General features: G+C 40.5%; 1 protein-coding gene across 3 annotated transcripts in view; it reads left to right on the top strand.

Moving 5' to 3' along the window:
• rapgef5a (Rap guanine nucleotide exchange factor (GEF) 5a) overlaps window positions 1-21965 on the top strand; it is an 85437-nt gene that overhangs the window by 59275 nt on the left and 4197 nt on the right. For 2 of the 3 annotated variants that reach the window (XM_046834586.1, XM_046834584.1), the window contains exons 10-24: window positions 1192-1325; window positions 2141-2241; window positions 7815-7915; window positions 8041-8211; window positions 10741-10832; window positions 12410-12440; window positions 13622-13700; window positions 16479-16628; window positions 17476-17573; window positions 18999-19121; window positions 19952-20130; window positions 20319-20409; window positions 20587-20637; window positions 20721-20808; window positions 20959-21023. In XM_046834586.1, the coding sequence (XP_046690542.1) occupies window positions 1192-1325; window positions 2141-2241; window positions 7815-7915; window positions 8041-8211; window positions 10741-10832; window positions 12410-12440; window positions 13622-13700; window positions 16479-16628; window positions 17476-17573; window positions 18999-19121; window positions 19952-20130; window positions 20319-20409; window positions 20587-20637; window positions 20721-20808; window positions 20959-21023 (1554 nt within the window). The remainder of the gene's footprint in view (window positions 1-1191; window positions 1326-2140; window positions 2242-7814; window positions 7916-8040; window positions 8212-10740; window positions 10833-12409; window positions 12441-13621; window positions 13701-16478; window positions 16629-17475; window positions 17574-18998; window positions 19122-19951; window positions 20131-20318; window positions 20410-20586; window positions 20638-20720; window positions 20809-20958; window positions 21024-21965) is intronic. The other variant, XM_046834587.1, reaches the window with a different exon arrangement.

Raw genomic sequence — 21965 nt, 5'->3', positions numbered from 1 at the left:
TCAAAAACAGACTCATGAGTGCTGCAGCATTGATTTATAGGTTGCAGAAGTGGAAGGTCCACTTGTAAGTGCTCAGACCAAACGCCTTACACTGCAACAAGTCGGTTTTTAGGCCGTCTTCCCAGAAGGAGTCTCTTCTGAAACTGCTCACAGGAAAGACTACAAACAGTTTGCTGAAGAACAACCTGTCCAAGAGCATGAATTACTGGAACCATGTCCTGTGGTCTGATGAGACAAAGATAAACTTGTTTGGCTCAGATAGTGTCCTGTGTGGTGACACCCTGGTGAGGAGGACCAAGAAAATTGTGTCTTACCTACAGTCAAGCATGGTGGTGGTGGTAGCATCATGGTCTGAAGCTGCATGAGTGCTTCTGGTACTGGGGTGCTGCAGTTAATTGAGGAAAACATGGATTCTGACATGAACTGTGACATTCTAAAGCAGAACATGATGCACTCTTTTCAGAAACTGGGCCGAAAGGCGGTTTTATAACATAATAACGACCCCAAACACACCGCCATGATGACAACTGCCTTGCTAAGGAAGCTAAAGGTGAAGGTTCTGGAGTGGCCAAGTATATCTCCAGACCTGAACCCTGTTGAGCACCTGTGGGGATCCTCAGTGGAAGGTAAAGAAGCGTCCTGTGCCTAACATCCAGCAGCTCCTTGATGTCATTATGGAGGAGTGGAAGAGGATCCAACAACAACCTGCGCAGCGCTGGTGAATGCTATGCCTTGGAGGATTAAGGCTGTGCGAATATGCAATGGTGCTCACACAGGATATTGATGCTTTGGATGCAGTTTTGACATGTTCACGTAGGGTATACTCACTTTTGTTGGGGGAGGTAATAGCTTAGTGGTTGAAGTGTTAGACTTTTGGAGCTGAAGGTCATGAACTCCCACCCACACCAAGCTGCCTCTTCTGGGCCCCTGAGCAAAGCCCTTAACCCCATATCTGCTCAGTTCTTTGGGTGAGATAAATGTAAGTAGCTCTGGATAATGCTGTTAATGTAAATGTATATATGAGGTCATACAATAATGCATGATTGTCATCATACATTTGATTGGTATTTAAAATCAAATACCAATGCTGTATTAAACATGAACAGTCCCGGCGTGTGAGAATGCAGGGAATGTGTTTGGGAACGGGTTAGCACATGTATAAGCCTGTGTGTGTGTGTCTGTGTGTGTCAGGCGCAGGGCGAAGGAGCGGTGCGGGTGTGTTTGAAGGAGAGGGGTCAAGATGTGCTCGTGCTCCAGAGAGTGGCGTCTGACCGAGCATCGCCTCAAACAGCAGGAGGAGTCAAAGAGGATGATGGCGATAGAAGGTGAGCGACTCACTCTTCTCTTGTTTTCTCTTTATCTTTCTTTGCTTCTATTTGTCTATCTCAGCATTTCAGCTTCTTTGGTCTCCTCCTCCTTCAATCACCATCACTCACGTTTCTCCTCCTTCCAATCACCAGTCATTCCCTGTCCTCCTCCTCCTCTTCCTCCCACCCTCCCTTTCTTCCTTCCTCATTCATTAACATAAACTCAGCCTGCAGAGCTCGCCAGTGCAGTGGCCTCTGATAGACTAAGACTGTGCGTTTGAGAGGCAGAAAGCGAGAATGTCTTCTGGATGAGCCAAATTGTGTGTCTTTAGACTTGAGGCTTAGCATAGGTCTTGTGTGTGAATGTGTGCTGGAAATTTGATTTGCGCACTGTAGGGAGTGTCTGCTGTGTGTGTGTGTGTGTGTGTGTGTGTGTGTGTGTGTGTGTGAGGTTCAGCAAGACTGGGCCAGAGCTGCTGGAGCAGAGCAGTGTGTGCCTGGAGCTCGGCTGCCGCTCAGGGCGAGCCGCTGATATTCCCTCTGGAGCATGACGCCGTGACCCAGAGCTTCACAGAGATGCGAAACCACAAGCCGGTGACGCTCGTGCAACAGGAAGAGGTTGAGGAAGATGACGAAGATGAAGGATCAGAGTCAGAGTGTAGCAGCTCTAATGCTGAGTTGAAAACTTTTGACATTTCTCGTTTTCGCTATATCGATGACGACGGTGAAGACGACGTGTTTAGCAACAGGGACAGAAGCAGCAGCCTGAACTCGATTTGCTCCACCGAGGACGATTACCCTTCTGATTCCTCATGCTCTGCTTTGTCTGACAGGTACGTGGTGGTGTCCGGGACGCCCCATAAGATTCTGGAACACCTGCTGAGTGACTTGAGGCTGGACGAACACCAGGGGGCGACAGAGAGCAAAGAGTCTGGTGAGTGGACTGCAGCTTGTTCCATTAAAAAGTTCTGTAGTAGGGGTTGACCGATTAATCGATTAATCAGGCAGATTTTCGTAATTGTTGAATTAATTGGCGTCGACCGCCAATTGTGCTTTAAATTAGGTTGATTATTAGGAAGGCGCATCTAACAAATTGTGCCTGTACGTTCTGCGCTTGTGTGAGAGAACAAAACTCCCCCAGACTAAGGCATTAGTCTGCATTCTGCACCTGAACAAGAAAACTGAAAAGCTACAACTGTGAATATGTAAAGCAAGCAGCGTTTAAACCTGCCACCATCATTACTAACGGATTTGTGTAGCTTTTTTTTGTCATGTCTGCTAAGTTGCAGTAAGACAACAAGTGGCTGTGCGTTCTCTCTTTACTCCCTCGTGTTTGCTTTTGTCTGTTTCATTTCTTTCCTCATGTGCTTATTCGTTAAACTGAATAGCTAATCGGAGTTCTCTTTCCTGCCGACGAGCCCCGCCTCCGATTCGGCTGAAAAACAGCCAACGCTGTTCAACTTGAGCCAACAGTGCGGAAAACACCAAACAAACTAAAGGCGACCGGCACTTAAAAATCACCTGATGCCTGACTGGCAGCTATATGTGTCTCAGGCTTTAAGTTCTTATCTAATTTCTTCATCTTACAAAGAGGGAATAATTGCCCAAACCTATCAACCAAAAAAATTAGTTACCATCAGCTGCCATCTTTTCTAAATATTGGCATTGTCATCAGCCTGAGAAAAACCCACATTGATCGACCTCTATTCTGGAGAAATCACAGGAGAGTGTATACATTTTAGTTTTAGATAGCTAACAGGCTATGTTGTTTGAAGGTTTAAAATTTTGGCATGTGTCGAAAAAGTTTCAGAGACGACTGATATTAATATCTAAGCACTTTCTGCATTTTCACTTTAAAACGGACCAAATTCTTCTTCATCGAGCGTCCTCATTCTGACTCGCTGTTTTGACTTTGCATTGGTTATCAGCTTCGGATCATTCATCAATGTGTGAATAAATCAGTTCTTCCTGACCAATCAGAATGGAGTATTTACCTGCACCGTGGTATACGTCAGAGATGCAATAAGAATGACCTTGTTTGTAAAAATTCTAAGATAACTTCATTTTATATTGATTTTGAGATACTTTGAGAAATGTATTAAGGTTTGGCTGGATAAAGTGTCAGAACCTCACAGACTGGTTGCATATTAAAAAGAATTTCGACCAAAAAAGTGAAAAATGGTACAAATATAGGTTTGAAATCCTGTTATTTTCAATTTTTTATATAAAAAAAAAAAGTTAGACCTCTCGTTATACCTCTGATTCTTCAATATCTCAGACAACAAGACCACGCCCACTCTTTACATAACGTAGATAAATGCAACTCATAATTCTTTATTCAAACAGAAAAGAATCTTTCATATTCAATCGTTTCTCTTTTAGTTACTTGCATAATGGATGGAAAGAGGATGGCTTCTCTACACCAGGGACACTTTTTGGTGTACACTCTGGATTTCTTTGCTTCACGTAGCGTAATGGCTGATACCGATACCGATAGTCTTTAAAACTGGCCACGCCCACTCACATAGGACACTCCTACTGCAGATATAAGAGAACAGACCAGAGTTATGGGATCTGATGTAAATAAACAGGAGACACAAAACATTTGCACTCTTACCCCTTGTAGAAGCCAACATACAGAGTAAGGAAAAAAAGGGGTGGGGGATTGGAATTACAAAAGTAAAAAAAAAAAAAGGGGGGGTTGTTATGAAGTCAGACATTTAAATGGAGGTCACACAATTATACAGGAATGTAATTGCAAGTCAGAACTGATGTGTTCAGCATTGCACAGCTGTCAGTCTGGAACACTGTGGTGTTTAAATCCTCAGGCAGGGGTAAGATTAGGGGGGAGGGGGAGCGTTCGGGTAAGGGGTATGTTATGGGTAAGGTTAAGGGTTGTGGTATGGTTGAGGGAAGAGGTAAGGGTACAGTTTGGGGTAGGTTTAAGGTCAGGGGTTTGTTATAAACTAGTCTCAGCTGGTTTTTGTGTTCTGTTATGTAACAACGTGAGAAAATGAAAGCAGCGCTGTGAGAAAAAGGCCCTGAAGGATGGGATGTTCTACATCTACTTCTATAAAGAGCGATAGACAGTAAAGAAGGCTGGAGTGTGTTTGTTTAATTGTTGTGTTTGACACACCCATACACTCTGCTTGGGTATACAACATTTTTCTCCTTTAACATAAATAAAGTGGCAGCAATTCTCTCTCACACACACACACACACACACACACACACACACACACACACACACACACACACACACACACACACACACTGGTGGGTATAGATGCAGTGGGTGGGGTGCTGTGCTGTTGAAACCGGGGCTGTGTCGAGGCAGGAGTGGGGGCTGAGGGACGTTTATTCAGCCGGCTTAAAAGCAACACTATTCTCTTTAATATGTCAAGGTGAAGCTGCTATTGTTTTATGAAATGTCACTGTATTCTATAACCCCACACACACACACACACACACACACACACACGCACACGTACTGAGTACAGATAATAGAATGAAATGTCACATTAAGGGGCTGATTATTTTTACCATTATCTAAAGTAATCTTGTGAATGCATGACTGTGTGATTGTGAATGTGTAATTGGGAATGTGTATAAATATACATGACTGCATGAATGTGAATGTAAGACTGTGTGTGAATGTATGACTGTGAATGTGTGACTGTAAATGTGTGACTGTATGAATGTGTGATTGTATAATTGTGTGACTGTGTAAAGGAATGTGTAACTGTGTGTGAATGCATGACTGTATGAATGTGTGACAATGTGAATGTGTGACTGTATGAATGTGTGATTGTATAATTGTGTGACTGTGTAAAGGAATGTGTAACTGTGTGTGAATGCATGACTGTATGAATGTGTGACAATGTGAATGTGTGACTGTATGAATATGTGACTGTGAATGAATGTGTGAATGTGTGACTGTGTGAATGCATGACTGTATGCATGTAAATGTGTGACTGTGAATGATTGTGTGAATGTGGGACTGTGTAAATGCTTAACTGTATGGATGTGAATGTGTGATTGTGTGGAATGTGTGACTAAATGTGTGACTGTGTGTGAATGCCTGACTGTATGAATGTGTAAATGTGCATGAATATGAAGGACTGTATTAAGGTAAATTGTGAATTTGCATGAATATGCAATTGTGAATGTGTGGATGGATGTTGAATAGATGGATGGATAATTAAATGCATTCAATAAATTCATTATTTGATGTGTGTATGATGAAATAAATGTATGAAAGGACAAATATGAGTGAATGAATGAATACATGATTAAATTGGATGGATAGATGGATGGATAATTAAATAAAAAATAGTAAATAGTAAATTCAGCATTACAAAATAGAGGATCTCTCTCTCTCTCTCTCTCTCTCTCTCTCTCTCTCTCTCTCTCTCTCTCTGGGTCAGAGCTGAGGCAGGTCTCTGCTGGCTGTCTCATGGGGACATGCTGTGTCAGCACAGTGAAGATGTATGATAAAGATGAAAATGAAAATTCATCACTAGGGAACGAAGGAGGCGTGTGTGAGAGAGAAAGAGAGAGAAAGAAAAGAGAGAGATCAATCTTTCATCCATTCTCTTGTTTTGTTTATGCCGAGAATGAATAAAAAAAACAACTATTATTCGGATAGAAGGTGCTTTATCACCGTATTCCTAAAGCCCACTGGATTATCTTCTGCATCCCAGAAACCTCGTTACTCTCAGTGCTACAGGGGACGATGGTCAGACTTTCTAAAAAAAATAATAATAATAATAATCTGGAACCCATCCTTTCATTTTTAGAGAGCAGAGGGATTTGTGTGAGAGGATGGAGTGTGTCCTCTGACTGACATTTTATTTGTTATAGTTCTAAAACTTTGACTGTTTCTGCATTAATACATATTAAATAATAAAGGTTTTTTTTACATCCTTCATTATTACTTTTGTGTCATGAGAGTTTTGATTAGGAAAACAACGAGAATACAATATAGATAGTATATATTCTAAGTAAATAAAGTTATACAGGGAAAATATTAAAATTTCTTTACCTATATAAAATTTTATATATTGTATAATTAATGATGATTTATGATTTAAGTATTTGCACCCAGAGACCCAAAGAAGTTTCATTGAATATTGATGTTTTATACTGAAGCTTATAGTTTATGATGTCGAGTTTTTATGGATGAATGAGTAAATGGAATTAATTATTAGATGGATAGATGGATTAGAATCTTATTTATCTGGAATGAATATATGAAAAAACAAATATATGAGTGAGTGGATGAATGAATACCTGATTAAATTGGATGGATGGATGGATGGATGGATGGATAGATGGATAGATGGATAAACATATAGACATATACACAATAACATGCATGATTATATGGATTCATTGGTAGCAAAAGGATGGCTGGATGAAGTTAATTGGATAGACCAATAGATGGATGGATGGATGAATGAATCCATTCAAAAAAGAAACCCCAAAAAAGTTTAATTGACTATAATTAACTAACAAATTTTAAATAAACAGTAAATGATTTCTGTTACAGTGATGATGTTTTATACCATAACTTGTGGTTTATTTAAGTATGGATGGATGGATGGATGGATGGATGGATGGATGGATGGATGAAAAAATTAATAGATGCATAAATGAATGGATAATTCATGCGTTTAATAAAGTACTTATTAGAAGGATGATTAGTCCATGTGGAATGGATGTATGAAAAGACAAATATATGAGTGAATGTGTGAATGAATGAATGTATGAATACATGATTAAATTGTATGGACGGACAGAAGGATGGATGGGTGGATGAATGAATGGATGGACGGAGAAGCATATAGACAGATACACAATAAGATGCATGAATCGATGGATTCATTGTTAGCAAAATGATGGCTAGATGAAGATAATTGGATAGATGGATGGATGGATGAATGGATGGATGGATGACTCATCTATGTGGTATGGAGTTATAAAAGGGAAAATGTCTGAGTGAATAAATGAATACATGATTAAATTGGATAAATGGATGGATGAATGGATACTTCAATGGGTTATTAGTTTGTTGAAAGGGCAGATGATTGGATCACTGGGTGGATGAATGATGGATGGAGGGATTCTGCAAAGAGGTTATTAAATGATTGACGGGGCATATAATTGGGTGGAAATTGCAGTACTTATGATTCGTAATGAAAGATACAGGGTATATATATTCACAGCCTGCTCAGTGTAAATAGTGCAGTGTCGTGTTAGAGCTGATGTTCAGAATGGAGCATGTAAGCTGTTCAGTTTACTTCAGCACTGTCCTGGGAGTTACAGGGGGTATTTTAGGGGTATTAAGATGAAGAATCTCTCTTTGGCTAATGAGCACAGCACATAAAAAAAAAAAAATGTATGTTACAATCGGGTTTTTTTTTGTGACTGAAAATCTGTGAAAACCGTATCAGTCTCTCTAAAGTGATGTAAATATACTGTATGTTTGCCTTTGTTCTTTTCCAGAGATGCTGCTGGATGACTTCTTGCTCACCTATCTCGTGTTCATGTCTACCAACGATCTCTGCCAGGCGCTGCTCGGCCAATATCCTTCCATACGCTGCTCAGTAAAGACAAAATTTAATCGTGTGTATTAAGATGCTACATCATTTATTGAGTGTCGAATATGTAAGATACATAGCCTTTAGGATTTTTGGTGAGGGAGCCTATTTTATTTTCACACTGATGCCAGTTCTGGCCCTTGACACCATCGCTCACTTACTGCACTCAGCGCTGCCGTGGGAAGGAGGAGGGTAAGGAGGCCCTCTATAGGAAGAGGAAGGTTCTGCACCTCGTCTCTCAGTGGACCTCTCTGTATAAAGACTTCCTGCGGGAGGAGGAGCACGTCAAACTGTTCATGAAGGTAATTCGGTTTTCCCGATGATGTTTCAGACGATGATCAGAATGAACATATCCAATTTTTCTAAACATTTACAGGCCTTACTCTCTCTTTCTCTCTGCCTCTCTCTTTTTCTCCATGCATTTCTCTCACCGTGCCATTCTCTCTCTGTCTTACTCGTTCCATCTCTCTCTTTTTCTCTGTCATTCTCTTTCTGAATAAAAATTACTTACATTTTGAATCAAATGTCTGCTTGGTTTGAATAAAAAATGTAAATATATACATAAAAAAAAAAAAAAAAATTCAAATACACTTTTTTGTTATATGGATTAAATTAAATTAATTGATTAAATAGCCATGAATTAATTAAATTAAATTAAATAGGTTGCATTTATTAGGCCTCATTTAGGTAATGCACATGTATATATGTGTGTGTGTTTTACGTTTAATATTACATTTTCATCCATCATTTATTCATTTTCTCTATGTGGATTTGTTAGGAATTCTTGAAGCTGCACATAAAACACACAATAAACCCTGTCGAGTTTTTACTTCATTAGTTTGTGAGATTTTAACTATATTCCGCACAGAAAACCGTCTGCATTTACACGCGCATCGTATCCGAAGTCCTGCATCGAAACAGTTCACTACGTATATGTAACCCTTAAACTCCTAGTACCGGGTGAATGTTCAGTTCTTTTCCACACCGCAGCAATGAGAGATAACACCAATATTGCACCTGCCATTCGTGAGAAACATCTCGTCTCACTCCTCTTCCTGTCTCCGTCCACCCTTCACCTCTCCGCTCAACCCCCCACCCACCCCTCTCAGCGATGTGTTATATCTCGACACTTTCACAAGATTACTTTAGCTCTTCGGGGAATGCCTCTGCCTCATGCTGGGACTCGATGCTTTTAATCGTTTTTCTCCTGCTTTCCCTCCAGATGCTTCTTGTTTTCCCTCCTATCCATCTCCTAGTCCTCGCTCATGTTCTAACACGCATCTTGCCAGAGGATACAAACAAACACGGCCATTAAGAGATTATTTAGCGTGTCGTACAGGGCAAAAGACATTAGAACTGTGTGAGACGAGAAAGCGAAGAGCCGCTGATGATGATGATGATGATGATGATGAGAACAGCGGCGGGAGATTAGAACCGGTCCGGCTCACTGCATTGATGAGAGTAACGGGGGAGACTCGAGGAGCAGATGGATCGGTGGTATTTTTAGCATGATGAGCTGCGATCTACATCAATCACTCAACCCTGGGTCGCACTCGAGCGTGAAACAGAGATCGCTTCTAGTCTGCTGTAACGAATTATTTATTTATTTATTTATTATTTTTTATTTATGTGACTGTTCCTTTGTGCCCGTTTTCAGTGGTGCTCTTTGTCTGATAGACACATCTTCTTTTGCCTTTTCCAACCGCTTGTTTCCATGGTAACGGTGTGCTGTCGCCATGGCAGGCTGTCCTTCATTCGCTCATGTAGGTTTATGGAGGTCATTTCACTGAAGGTAGAGTCTCTGCATAGGAACTGTCATGAGTGCATTCTCAGGTGAGACAGGGAGGAGAGATGTGAGACATAGAGGAGAAGAGAGGAGGTCTGAGACATGGAGGAAAGGTTCGACATAGAGGAGAAGGGGGTGAGACATGGATTAGAAAAGAAAGGTATGAGACATGGAGGAGAGTTGTGAGTAATGGAGGGGAGGAATGTGCGAGACATGGAGGAGAGCTGTGAGCCATGGAGGAGAAGAGGAAGATGTCTCCGACATCTCCTTCATGTCTCACATTATCTTCTCCTCCTCCATGGCTCACAGCTCTCCATTATGTCTTCCACATGTCTCACATGAAAGAGAGCTGTGAGTCATAGAGGGGAGCTGTGAGAGGAACGGTGCAAGACATGGAGGAGAAGTGGGAGACATGGAGTGTGTGGGAATTGGAGACAGACTGATAAGACTCAAACTGTCACTCACTCTTATCAGGGCCATAAAATGCGGATTTCATTTACTTTTTCTTTTTTTTTTGTAGTGATCCGTCTCCTGGTCAGCATGTTAATGGATCCAGAGCCCAACCATGCTACACACTGTAGTCCATGATTGCAGTTCAGTCTTATTCTTAATTCTTAATTATTGTTCTGTATATTAATACAAAAAAAATGACAGAATAAAAAGTGAGCAGTATACTGAATTGTAACTCGAGCATTGTAGCAGGACACGGCTTTATGGCTACAAAAATGACCACAAACATGTAGGGACCAGAGGTCATGATATGAGGCTTAACATTTATTAACAGCTCAATAATTATACTATTATGTACCACTGAATTAACACTGAATTCAGACCAGGACAGATTAAACATGCAGCTCTGTCATCTGCCATTATTTTGTCTGATTGTTGTGTTTTGTCTATCTGCTTATAATTTTCCTTCCAGATACACTCCAGGTGATGTGTAAAATCATAACAAAACTGTTTTCAGTTTGTAAAAGATTCAATTTTTATTTATTTATTGATTATTATTATTATACACTACACACTTTGTGAACCTTTTCCACAGACGCTGTACCGCTACATCTTGGAGGATGTCTATGAGTTCCCCACACTGGAGAAGGACCTAAAGGAGTTCCAGAAGCTTCTACGCCGCAGACAGTGAGTCGAACCTCATACACACATTCATACACACACACGCACACACTGAATAGAAGCATTTGTTGCTCTGACCTGTATTGTCCATTCAGCATTGCTGGAGCATTTTCAAATGTGTGAGCTGACCATTCCACAGGCACTAATGCACTCCCATATTATTAGAGATGCGGCTTTTCCAACTGATTGCTCATAGCAAACCAGATGATCCCTTTCCTCTTTATTCCAGAGGATGTGGTGTCCATGGTTTCCAAAAGAAAATGTACAATAACATTTGTCTGACCAAAGAACAGTTTTCCCGATTAGTACATTTTAAGTGTGATTTGGCACAGAAAAGATGACACCATTCCTGGATCATGTTCACGCATGCCTTCTTCTCAGCATGATAGACATTTTTGAGAAACTTTTGATGATGGTACAGTATGTACTGCAAATTATGATATTCAACTGTTTTGCAATTTGATGTTGAAGAACATTAGTTCTGAAATTGTTCAACAATTTGTAGTCTTGCACAGATTATTGAAGCTTTGTCCATCTTTACTTTTGAGAGACTCTGCTTTTCTAAGATACACTATTTATAACCAGTCATCTTACTGACCTGTTGTCATTTAACCGCATTATTTGAAACATTTTTTTCAGCTGTTTCATTTTAATAACGCTTACTTTTTCCAGACTGTTGTTGCCCCGTCCCAACTTTTTAAAAGTGTTGCAGCGATCAAATTTAATATGTCAAATTTGATTGCTTAAAATGGTATATTTTTTCTCAGTTTAAACATTTAATGTTTTCTATTTTTTGGTTTATAAGATTTGCAAATCATTGCGTTCTGTTTTTATTTACATTTTACACAACTGTTTTTTAGAATTGGGTTTGTTTTTTTGTTGGACATTTTTTTACTTTTGTATTTTGGTATCTTTATGGATTCAGGTGAATTTGTAATGTTTTATTTTGGTGGGTTAAAAGCACACGAATGAGAAAGTGATTTTAGTCACATTGTCGATATTTTTTTTATTTAATGATTTAATAAAAAAAGGACCTGATTGGATAAATGTCAGCATGTTAAACTGTTTATTCGATGCCAGAACACAAAGACAGGTTTTTGTTCATCGAGTCGGAAACGGAGTCTGTTATTAGTTTCCCTAAACACAAAGTCTGTGTTGTTGTTGAGCGTAAAGCGGCGTAAAGCAGGAGTGTTTCAGTGACAGTGTAATGATGTAGTACAGCAAAGGCCTCCAGCACAGACACTAATGCTGTGTTAAGCGAGTACTGAAAGCTGCCAGGGGGAAAGGCATTTATCTCTTTCCCTTCCTGAGCTCGGGGTTTTTTAGTACAGGATTCAAACATAGACAGGAGGTAGAGTGAAGGAGATCGAGTGGCGTCTTGACGGCAGAGAAAGACTTATGCATTCTGAGTGTTTCTCCTCGTTACTTTGTTCAGGGTGGTGTGTATTTGCTGCAGTGCGATGACTCAGTGTTTCACACTACCAGCTGACAGTCATGTCGGAAGTGTGTGTGTGTGTTTTTTATTCTCTTTCATGTATTTATCTCCCCTTCTAATCATTCCTTCTCTCTGTGATTCCTCATAGCACTGTGGATGATTATTCACCTCACCAAAAGGTAAGAAGCATGAATTTTCAGAACAACCATGAAAACATGAACCAGAAACAGCACCACATACTTCTACATGTAACCTTCAGAGCAGATAGAGCAGAGGGCTGAAATGTGGAGAAGAGGGCTAAGAGATGGAGCAGATGGGTGAAATGTGGAGTAGAGGGGTGAGATGAAGCAGAGGGGTGAGGCGGGGGGAGAGGGGTGAGAGATGGAGCAGAGTGGTGAGACAGGAGGAGAGGGGTGAAGGATGGAGCAGAGTTCTCAGACGGGAGAAGAGGGGTGAGAGATGGAGCAGGGTGGTGACACGGGAGGAGAGGGGTGAGAGATTGAGCAGAGTGGTGAGAAGGGAGGTGAGAGGTGGAGCAGAGTGGTGAGACGGGAGGAGAGGGATGAGAGATTGAGCAGAGTGGTGAGAAGGGAGGAGAGAGGTGAGAAATGGAGCAGAGTGGTGAGAAGGAGAAGAGAGGTGAGAAATGGAGCAGAGTGGTAAGAAGGAGGAGAGAGGTGAGAGATGGAGCAGAGTGGTGAGAAGGGAGGAGAGGGGTGAGAGGTGGAGCAGAGTGGTGAGAATGGAGGAGAGGGGTGAGAGATGGAGCAGAGGGTGAGACAGGAGGAGAGGGGTTTAGACATAGAGCAGTGGCACGAGACGTGTAGGAGAAGGTTGAGGTGGAGGAGAGGATTGAGACAGCAGAGAGGTGAGACATGGAGCAGAAAGGTGAGACATGGAGGTGTGAGGTTACAAATTTAGGAGAGGGGTTCGACATAGAGGAATGGAATTAGACATGGAGGAGAGGTGAGACATGGAGGAAAGGCTAAGATATGGAGGGGAGGGGTGAGACATAGAGGAGCAGAATTAGACATGGAGGAGAGGGTAAGATATTGAGGACAGGAATGAGAAAAAGTGAGATGTGGAGGAGGGGTGTGAGACATGGAGGAGAGGAATGAGACAAAGAACATGGAGGAAAGGAGTGAGACATGGAGAAGAGGAGTGAGACATTTAGGAGAAGAGTTAGACAAAGACTCCATGTCTCACATAGGAAAGTTTGAGATGTGGAGGAGAAGGGAGTGTCATGGAGGAGAGGGATGAGATATGTAGCAGAGGATAAAACCTGGGCAGTGTGTGTATGTAGTTTATTCTTCACTCGGACATGTTTTCACTTGGACTGTGCTGATTTGTTTCCGTGCAGAACAAAGCTCTTTTCCAGCAGCTGAGTCTGAGGGAGAGCAGCATCCATGTCCGTGGAGCACACAGTGACCACCGAGAAGGTGAGCCATTTATTCAAAGTGAAAAGCTGTTAAGTATTGAATTGTTAAGTGTTGAAAGGGTTTGTTTTTTTTTGCGTCACTGTAAATATTTCTGAGGTAGAAACGTCCACGTTTTGTGCAATTTATTTCCATAATCCAATTTACTGAAGTCTGATAGAAACAGAAATTCTGTGTGTAAATCCTTTTGGACAAAGGACAGGGATTATGTTTGAGTTGCCTCACCAGTTTGTCTCCCTGCTAGTTGAAAACTAGAGCAATCAGTTTCATTAGAAATGTTAACGATGTGCATTTTAAACGCATAACATTCCTTTAACCCAGCTAAGAGACTAGAAAAAATGTTTCCCCACATATTTAGCGATCTGGCAAGATTTATGTTCATGTCACTATTTAGTAAAAGAAAGAAAAGAATTTTGTCCTGTAGTCGTCTAACTAAGTACGAGCTACAGTACGAGAGCACTTTGGCCAAATAAATACGAGTATTTAAGTTAGTGAAAAAGGAATGAGGGCAGAATGGGAGCAGAACAAGTGCAGAATGCAGGCATGTCAATAGCAGAATGCGGCTAGAATGCAGGTAGAATGTGGGCAGATTGGGTCCATAATGAGGACCGAATGTAGACAGAATGAGGGCAGTTTGAGGGCAGAATACAGGCAGAATGAGGGCAGTTATGTATCCCTGATATTTAAGTATCCCTGTTATTTACATATCCCAGTTACATATCACTGTTACATACAGTATCCTCGTTATTTACATATCTCAGTTACTTATCCCTGTTATTCAAGTATTCCTGCTATTTATGTATCCCCGGTATTTGCATATCCCACTTATTTACGTATCCCTGTTAAATATCCCAGTTACATACAGTATCCTCGTTATTTACATATTCCAGTTACGTATCCCTGTTATTTACTTATCCCTGCTATTTAAGTATCCCCGTTATTTACATATCGCAGTTACGTATGCCAGTTTTCATCTATCCCTGCTATTTAAGTATCCCTGTTATTTACATATCCCAGTTACGCAATCCTGCTATTTACTTATCCCAGTTAGGTATCCCACCCTTATACGTAATAATGTTATTTACTTATCCTAGTTAGGTATCCCCGTTATTCACATATCCCTGCTATTTATTTATCCACGTTATTTACATATCCCAGTTACGTATCCCTGTTACATACATTATCTGTGTTAATTACATATCCCAGTTACGTAATAATGTTATTTACTTATCCCAGTTAGGTATCCGACCTTTATACCCCGTTATTTACGTATCCCTGCTATTTATTTATCCACGTTATCTACATATCCCAGTTACGTATCCCTGTTGCATACAGTATCCGTGTTAATTCCATATCCCAGTTACGTATCCCTGTTACATACAGTATCCGTGTTAATTCCATATCCCAGTTACGTATCCCTGTTACATACAGTATCCGTGTTAATTCCATATCCCAGTTACGTATCCCTGTTACATACAGTATCCGTGTTAATTCCATATCCCAGTTACGTAATAATGTTATTTACTTATCCCAGTTAGGTATTCCCGTTATTCACATATCCCTGCTATTTATTTACCGTTATTTACATATTCAAGTAACATATCCGTTAATTTATATATTATATATTATTTATATTATCCGTCATTAACCATGCTATTTATATTTCCCCGTTATTTACGTATCCCTGCTATTTACCGTTCCCTGTTATTTATGTATCCCTGTTACATTTACCTGTTACGTATCCCCAGTATTTACATATCCCTTTTACACGTCCCTTTTACGAATCCCTGTTATTTGCGTACCCCTGTTATTTCTGTGCACGCATTACCTTTACTCTCTCACTTGGGGAATATTTATGTATTTAAAGAGTACTGAATAAAATAATTATTCATACATGCTGAAGGCGAACTTGGATGGTTTATGTATGAGCAGCTAATTAAGGTATGAGGTAGCATCTGTGTGTGTGTGTGTGTGTGTGTGTGTGTGTGTGTGTGTGTGTGTGTGTGCGTGCGTGTGTGCGCGTGCGTGTGTACGTGCGTGCGTGTGTGCGCGTGCGTGTGTACGAGCATAGTGCTACAGTATTATAACTTCATCTTTATCTTTGTTAATGCTGCTGCTGATGCAACCAGAGCTATTATCTGTAACACCTAATCTCTCTCTCTTTTTACTTTCTGTCTCCCCTTTTGTCTCTCTTTTTTACTCTCACACCTCTCTCTCTCTCTCTCTCTCTCTCTCTCTCTCTCTGTGTCATCATCCTCCTTGCTCCCTTTTCTTTCTCTTACTATCTCTTGTTGTTTTCTCTCTATCTTCTCTATTCTCTCTCCCCTGCCTCTCTCTCTCTGTTTTCATTATCTCTCTTTTTTCTTTCTGTCTGTTTTACTTTCTCTCCTCTTTCTTTTTCTGTCTGTTTTCTGTTTGCTCTTTCCTTTTATCTACCTCTCTTTCTGTTTTCTCTCTTCTCATCTCTCTGTCTCTCTCCATATATCATTTTTCACTGTCCTCTCTCCACCTCTCTGTCTGTCTTCTCTCTCTCCCCAACTCTCTCTGTCTCTTATCTTTGATTCTTATTGCTGTCCTCTCTCTCTCTCTCTCTCTCTCTCTCTCTCTCTCTATCTCTCTTTCCTTCCTCTTTTTATCTCTGTTTTTCTAACTCTCTTCACTGTTTGTTCTCTCTTTCCCATATCTCTGTCTCTCCCTTTCTATCTGTGCACCCCGCCTCTCTCTCTCCCTCTCTCTCTCTCTCTCTCTCTCTCTCTCTCTCTCTCTCTCTCTCTTTCTCAGTAATGTGCCATGTGTATGTGAGCTCAGACTCGTATCTGAGTGTGAGAGTGAGGATGACTGTAGTGGCACAGGAGCTCCTGTATATCGTGGCTCAGAGGATGGAGAAACCTGTAGAGGACATGGTGCTGGTGGCTCAGACTTACAGCGGAGGTTTGCTGTCTTTCTCTCTCTCTCTCTCTCTCTCTCTCTCTCTCTCTCTCTCTCTCTCTCTCTCTCTCTCTCTCACACACACACACACACACACACACACACACACACACACACACACACACACACACACACACACACAATTGTTGTGCATGCTTAAAGCTGTCGTGCTCACCATAAACACCCTAAACCGTGTTATGTTGCTTTTAGTTAACAAACTGCATTCACAAAACTACATAACAACTACATAATAAAATATATTTATAATTGAGTCCTGGATTTTTTGCACTAAGGCCTGTTTGTTTAAGAGCCATGCGTTATGGAGCTGCACATGCTCAAGGTGAACACTCTCAGGGCAAAGATTCTCCACATATGAAATTATGATCTTTTAAATTACAGGGCAATTTCCTCTGAAAAAAGACTCAAACTAAAGATTTTCTACTTTTTCTTTCGGCTGTTCCCGTTAGGGGTCTCCAACAGAGCATCATCCGTCCCCATACAACCCTGTCCTCCACATCTGTCTTTTTCAAACCAACCATCTGCGTTTCTTCTCTCACCACATCCATAAACCTCCTCCTTTGCCTTCCTCTTTTTCTTTTGCCTGGCGGCTCCATCCTTAGCGTTCTTCACCCGATATTCCCCATGTCTTTTCTCATGACCACATGATCAAACCGTCTCAATTGTGCCTTCCTCAACTTGTCTCCAAAATGTCCTACTGGCACTCTAATAAACACATTTCTAGTAGCACCATATATTATAAATTGTACTTAATATTAAACCCAAATACACATACTATGCCATGTGTTTATTGGATCTTTTGACTGATATTTCTTTCCCTGTTTTCGTTTAGAGAAGCGCACCCTTCAGCCTCATGACTGCCTTTTCTCAGAGACTCTGGCTCTTCCTGGGAGACTGATGGCCTGCTGGAGAGACCTGAATGAGATCCTGGTAATTGACAGTTTGTATGTGGCACTTGGAGACTTTACCCAAATGAGTCAGGCTCCTCTCAAGGTTTCTTCCTAATACCATCTCAAGGAGTTTTTCGTTGCTGTAGTTGTCATTGGCTTGCTCTGGGTTGCTTTGGGATGATGTCTATTGTTAATGCTACAAATAGAATTAAATTGAATTCACGTCTGTGTAACTGTGCAACTTAATCGTACATTTTTATCCGTTCTAAATGTACCTTAAATTAATACTTTTCAAGTTTCAAATACACTAATTGTAACAGATGTTATAAACATTAATTTCATCGTAAATGTCTCCCATTGTTAATAATTATTTAACATTTATTTCAATATTATTTACACTCTGAAATTATTCTTTTAATATTAATTTCTTTTGAAGTGTCATGTTTCTATACTTGTATGTTTGTTTTTTTTAGTGGTTGTTTTAATTGTTAAATATGATACGTAGCTTCTTTTAAGAATTATGTTGGCAGAGAAATCAATGCTGAAATTGTCTGGTAGGGCGATGTTTAGTGTTAAAAAAAAACTTTTTTGGTGTTAAAAAGTTAAATCTGTATAAAGAAAGGATGTTGTGATTCATTGTGTGTTGCGTTGAAGGTTTTAATTTCACCACTTTATATTTATTTATTTCTATTTTAATATATGGGTTCCCTGGTGGTCTAGTGGTTATGATGCGGCGTTCTCTATGCTGCGGCCCGGGTTCGATCCCCGGTCAGGGAATCAACCCCAGCCATTAGGTTGCACAAGCCTTAGTGCCGGTCCCAAGCCCGGATAAATGGGGAGGGTTGCGTTAGGAAGGGCATCCAGCATAAAAACACGTGTCAAATCAAACATGCGGATGGTCCGCTGTGGCGACCCCTAACGGGAGAAGTCGAAAGAAAGTTTATTTCTATTTTAATATATATATCTCAAAAGTTTTGTTTGGTGTTCTGATGATTTATGTCATTTAAAACACCATAATTACTTAACATTTATATAAATAATTTCTTAAACATTTACATGAATATTTTGTTTTAATGCTCTAGGTTGGTCTCACTAATAATAAACATACATTTACATAAGCATCCATATTTGTCCAAGGACATGTCGATTAAAGTATTAAAAACTAAAAAAGTATTTATTTAAGGTACATTTAGAACAGATAAAAATGTGCGATTAATCATGAGTTAACTCTTCGCAGTTGTGTGCTTAATCGCGATTAAATATTTAAATCAATTGACAGCACTTATATATATATATATATATACTGTGTGTGAGTGTGTGTGTATGTGTGTATGTGTGTGTGTGTGTGTGTATATATATATATATATATATATATATATATATATATATATATATATATATATATATATATATATATATATATGCCTTTATTAGAAGAATAACTCCTCGTTCTGTCTTGCCGCAGCCTCCTCTGATGCACTGTGGAGATCTGGCGCAGAGGTCATCACGTCTCCTCGGCATCAACACGTGGGACGTGTCCGTGGCTCTCACCAACCTCGACTGGAGTCTCTTTAACTCCATCCATGAGGTGAGGCTTTTCACAGCTGAAGGACAGTTTAATTATATGTCTTATTAGACTGAAACATGACTACATGTTCTTCTGAATTAACACTTTTGTAGTATAATGTAACATTTCTATCCTGATATGGGCATAAGAGTGTATAAGAGGGTAAAGGTGCTTTTTACTTGTCACATGTACATGACTGCAAAGTGAAATTCTTTCCCAGTGATGTTAGAAAGCTGGAGTCAGAGCACCGGGTCAGCCATGATACACCGCTCCCTGGAGCCCAAAGTACTAAGTGCCTTTCTCAAGGGCCCAAGCGTGGAAGCTTGTCGATATTAGGGACTTGAACCCCCGACTTTCTGATCAGTAACCCACTGAGCTATGATTAAACCAAAATTTGGATTTAGATTCAAATCCAGTCTGCAGATCTCCTCCCAAATAAACACCCAATTGAGAGATTTTGGAGTGGCGTGTATTAGGAGAGCACAAACAATGGTGTTCAGAGTTTCTATATTGCTCCAGAGATGTAGAATTGTTCCTTGTCCTTCTCCTCTGGGTTAGAGAAGGAGGAGAGGTTTGAGACATGGGTTGGAGAGGGTTAAAGCATGGGGAAGAGACTTACCAGGTAGTCAACAAGTGTGTAAGACAGCTTTTATATTCTTTCCCACTCAGCACAACTTTCTAACAAACAACTTTCTAATAAAGCGACTAAAACGTTCAAAAATAGACGAAACTGACAATGCCTTTTTAATCTTTTTAAAGATGAAATAAAGCAGTTCGGGAAAGTCAATAACATTGTAATAATAGGATATCTGATTAGATAGACATTAAATTCCATCTTGTCTTCTTCACAGCAAGAGCTGGTGTACTACACGTTCAGCCGGCAGGCGAGCAGTGGCCACACGGTGGCGCTGGAGCAGCTCCTGCAGCGCTGTAATGAGGTTCAGCAGTGGGTCATGTCCGAGGTCCTGCTGTGTCCTTCGCTTGGAAAACGAGTCCAGCTGCTCAAGAAGTTCATCAAGATCGCTGCACAGTAAGAAGCCGCACCGATTATCCCCTCGACACGCGCACACACACACACACACACACACACACACACACACACAGCTGCTAGTCCACTTAATTATTCTTTTTTTTTTTTTTTACTGAACACTCCTTATGTACGTGTGTGTGTGTGTGTGTGTGTGTGTGTGTGTGTGTGTGTGTGTTTCTCTTCCACAGCTGTAAAGCACAGAGGAATTTAAATTCCTCCTTTGCCATCATTATGGGCCTAAACACCGCAGCAGTGAGTCGACTCAATCAGACCTGGGAGGTAAAAGCACAACACACACACACACACACACACACACAAAGACACACAAAGACACACGTACACACACACACAAATACATTTTTTATATATATAATTATATATATATTTATATACACATACATAAACGTACACACATACTTCTTTTTTTACAGCTTGAGTTTTTTGTCATTCCTACAGAAAGTTCCTGGAAAATTTAAGAAGTTGTTCTCTGAGCTGGAGTTATTAACTGTAAGTGAAACTCTCCATACTGTGAACATGATCATGTTCTTGGTGGGAACATGTACAGGTTTTAACTGTGTTCACTGCTATAGGACCCATCTCTAAACCACAAGGCCTACAGAGATGCCTTCAGGAAGATGAAGCCGCCGAAAATCCCCTTTATGCCTCTACTGCTTAAAGGTAAGTTTTCTGCTGCTCTCCTCATGTCCCCTCGAACCAGAATTTTCCTGAAAACATGCCCACATTCACAGCAATAATTCATTTATCTCCACTTTCAACAAAAAATTGGGAATTTAGTGTAATTTATGTAATTTGTTTTTCTTCCTCCAGATATTACTTTTATTCATGAAGGAAACAAGACATTTCACGATAACCTCGTCAACTTTGAGAAGCTGGTAAGTGAGGGTTTGCGTTTACAGATTCAAAATCCTCTGATAAAGCAGTGGTGCGATGCCTCTATTTTTAAACACATGTAAATGGCAGTGGCTGATAGAACGTCACTGTGCGAGTTTTTCTCCTCTTCCTGTTATTTTTATGCTTAGAATAAAAGAGTGTTTGTGTAGGAGGGGTGTGAGCAGCACATTTACACTCTGACATTTAAGTCCCTGGATTTTAATTCCCACTTTGGATCAAAACTTCTTATCACACCTCAGAACCTCCCTTTAGCACAGATACACACCCAACACTGTGTCTCCTGAAGATACAGTGCTAACACTGTGTCTCCTTAAGATACATAGCTAACACTGTGTCTCCTGAAGATATGCACCCAACACTTTGTCTCCTGAAGATACACACCCAACACTGTGTCTCCTGAAGATATGCACCCAACACTGTGTCTCCTGAAGATACACACCCAACACTGTATCTCCTGAAAATACAGAGCCAACACTGTATCTCCTGAAGATACCCATCCAACACTGTGTTTCCTGAAGATACACACCCAACACTGTATATCCTGAAGATACACACCCAACACTGTGTCTCCTGAAGATACACACCCAACACTGTATATCCTGAAGATACCCATCCAACACTGTGTCTCCTGAAGATACACACCCAACACTGTGTTTCCTGAAGATACCCATCCAACACTGTCTCCTGAAGATACACACCCAACACTGTATCTCCTGAAAATACAGAGCCAACACTGTATCTCCTGAAAATACACACCCACTACTGTGTCTCCTGAAGATACACACCCAACACTGTATATCCTGAAGATACCCATCCAACACTGTCTCCTGAAGATACACACCCAACACTGTATCTCCTGAAAATACAGAGCCAACACTGTATCTCCTGAAAATACAGAGCCAACACTGTATCTCCTGAAAATA

The sequence above is a fragment of the Silurus meridionalis genome, chromosome 22 (assembly GCF_014805685.1).
Source record: "Silurus meridionalis isolate SWU-2019-XX chromosome 22, ASM1480568v1, whole genome shotgun sequence".
In the NCBI taxonomy this organism is placed as follows: domain Eukaryota; kingdom Metazoa; phylum Chordata; class Actinopteri; order Siluriformes; family Siluridae; genus Silurus; species Silurus meridionalis.
Note: the sequence above shows the minus strand (reverse complement) of the source record. Positions and strands in the feature narration are given on the sequence as shown.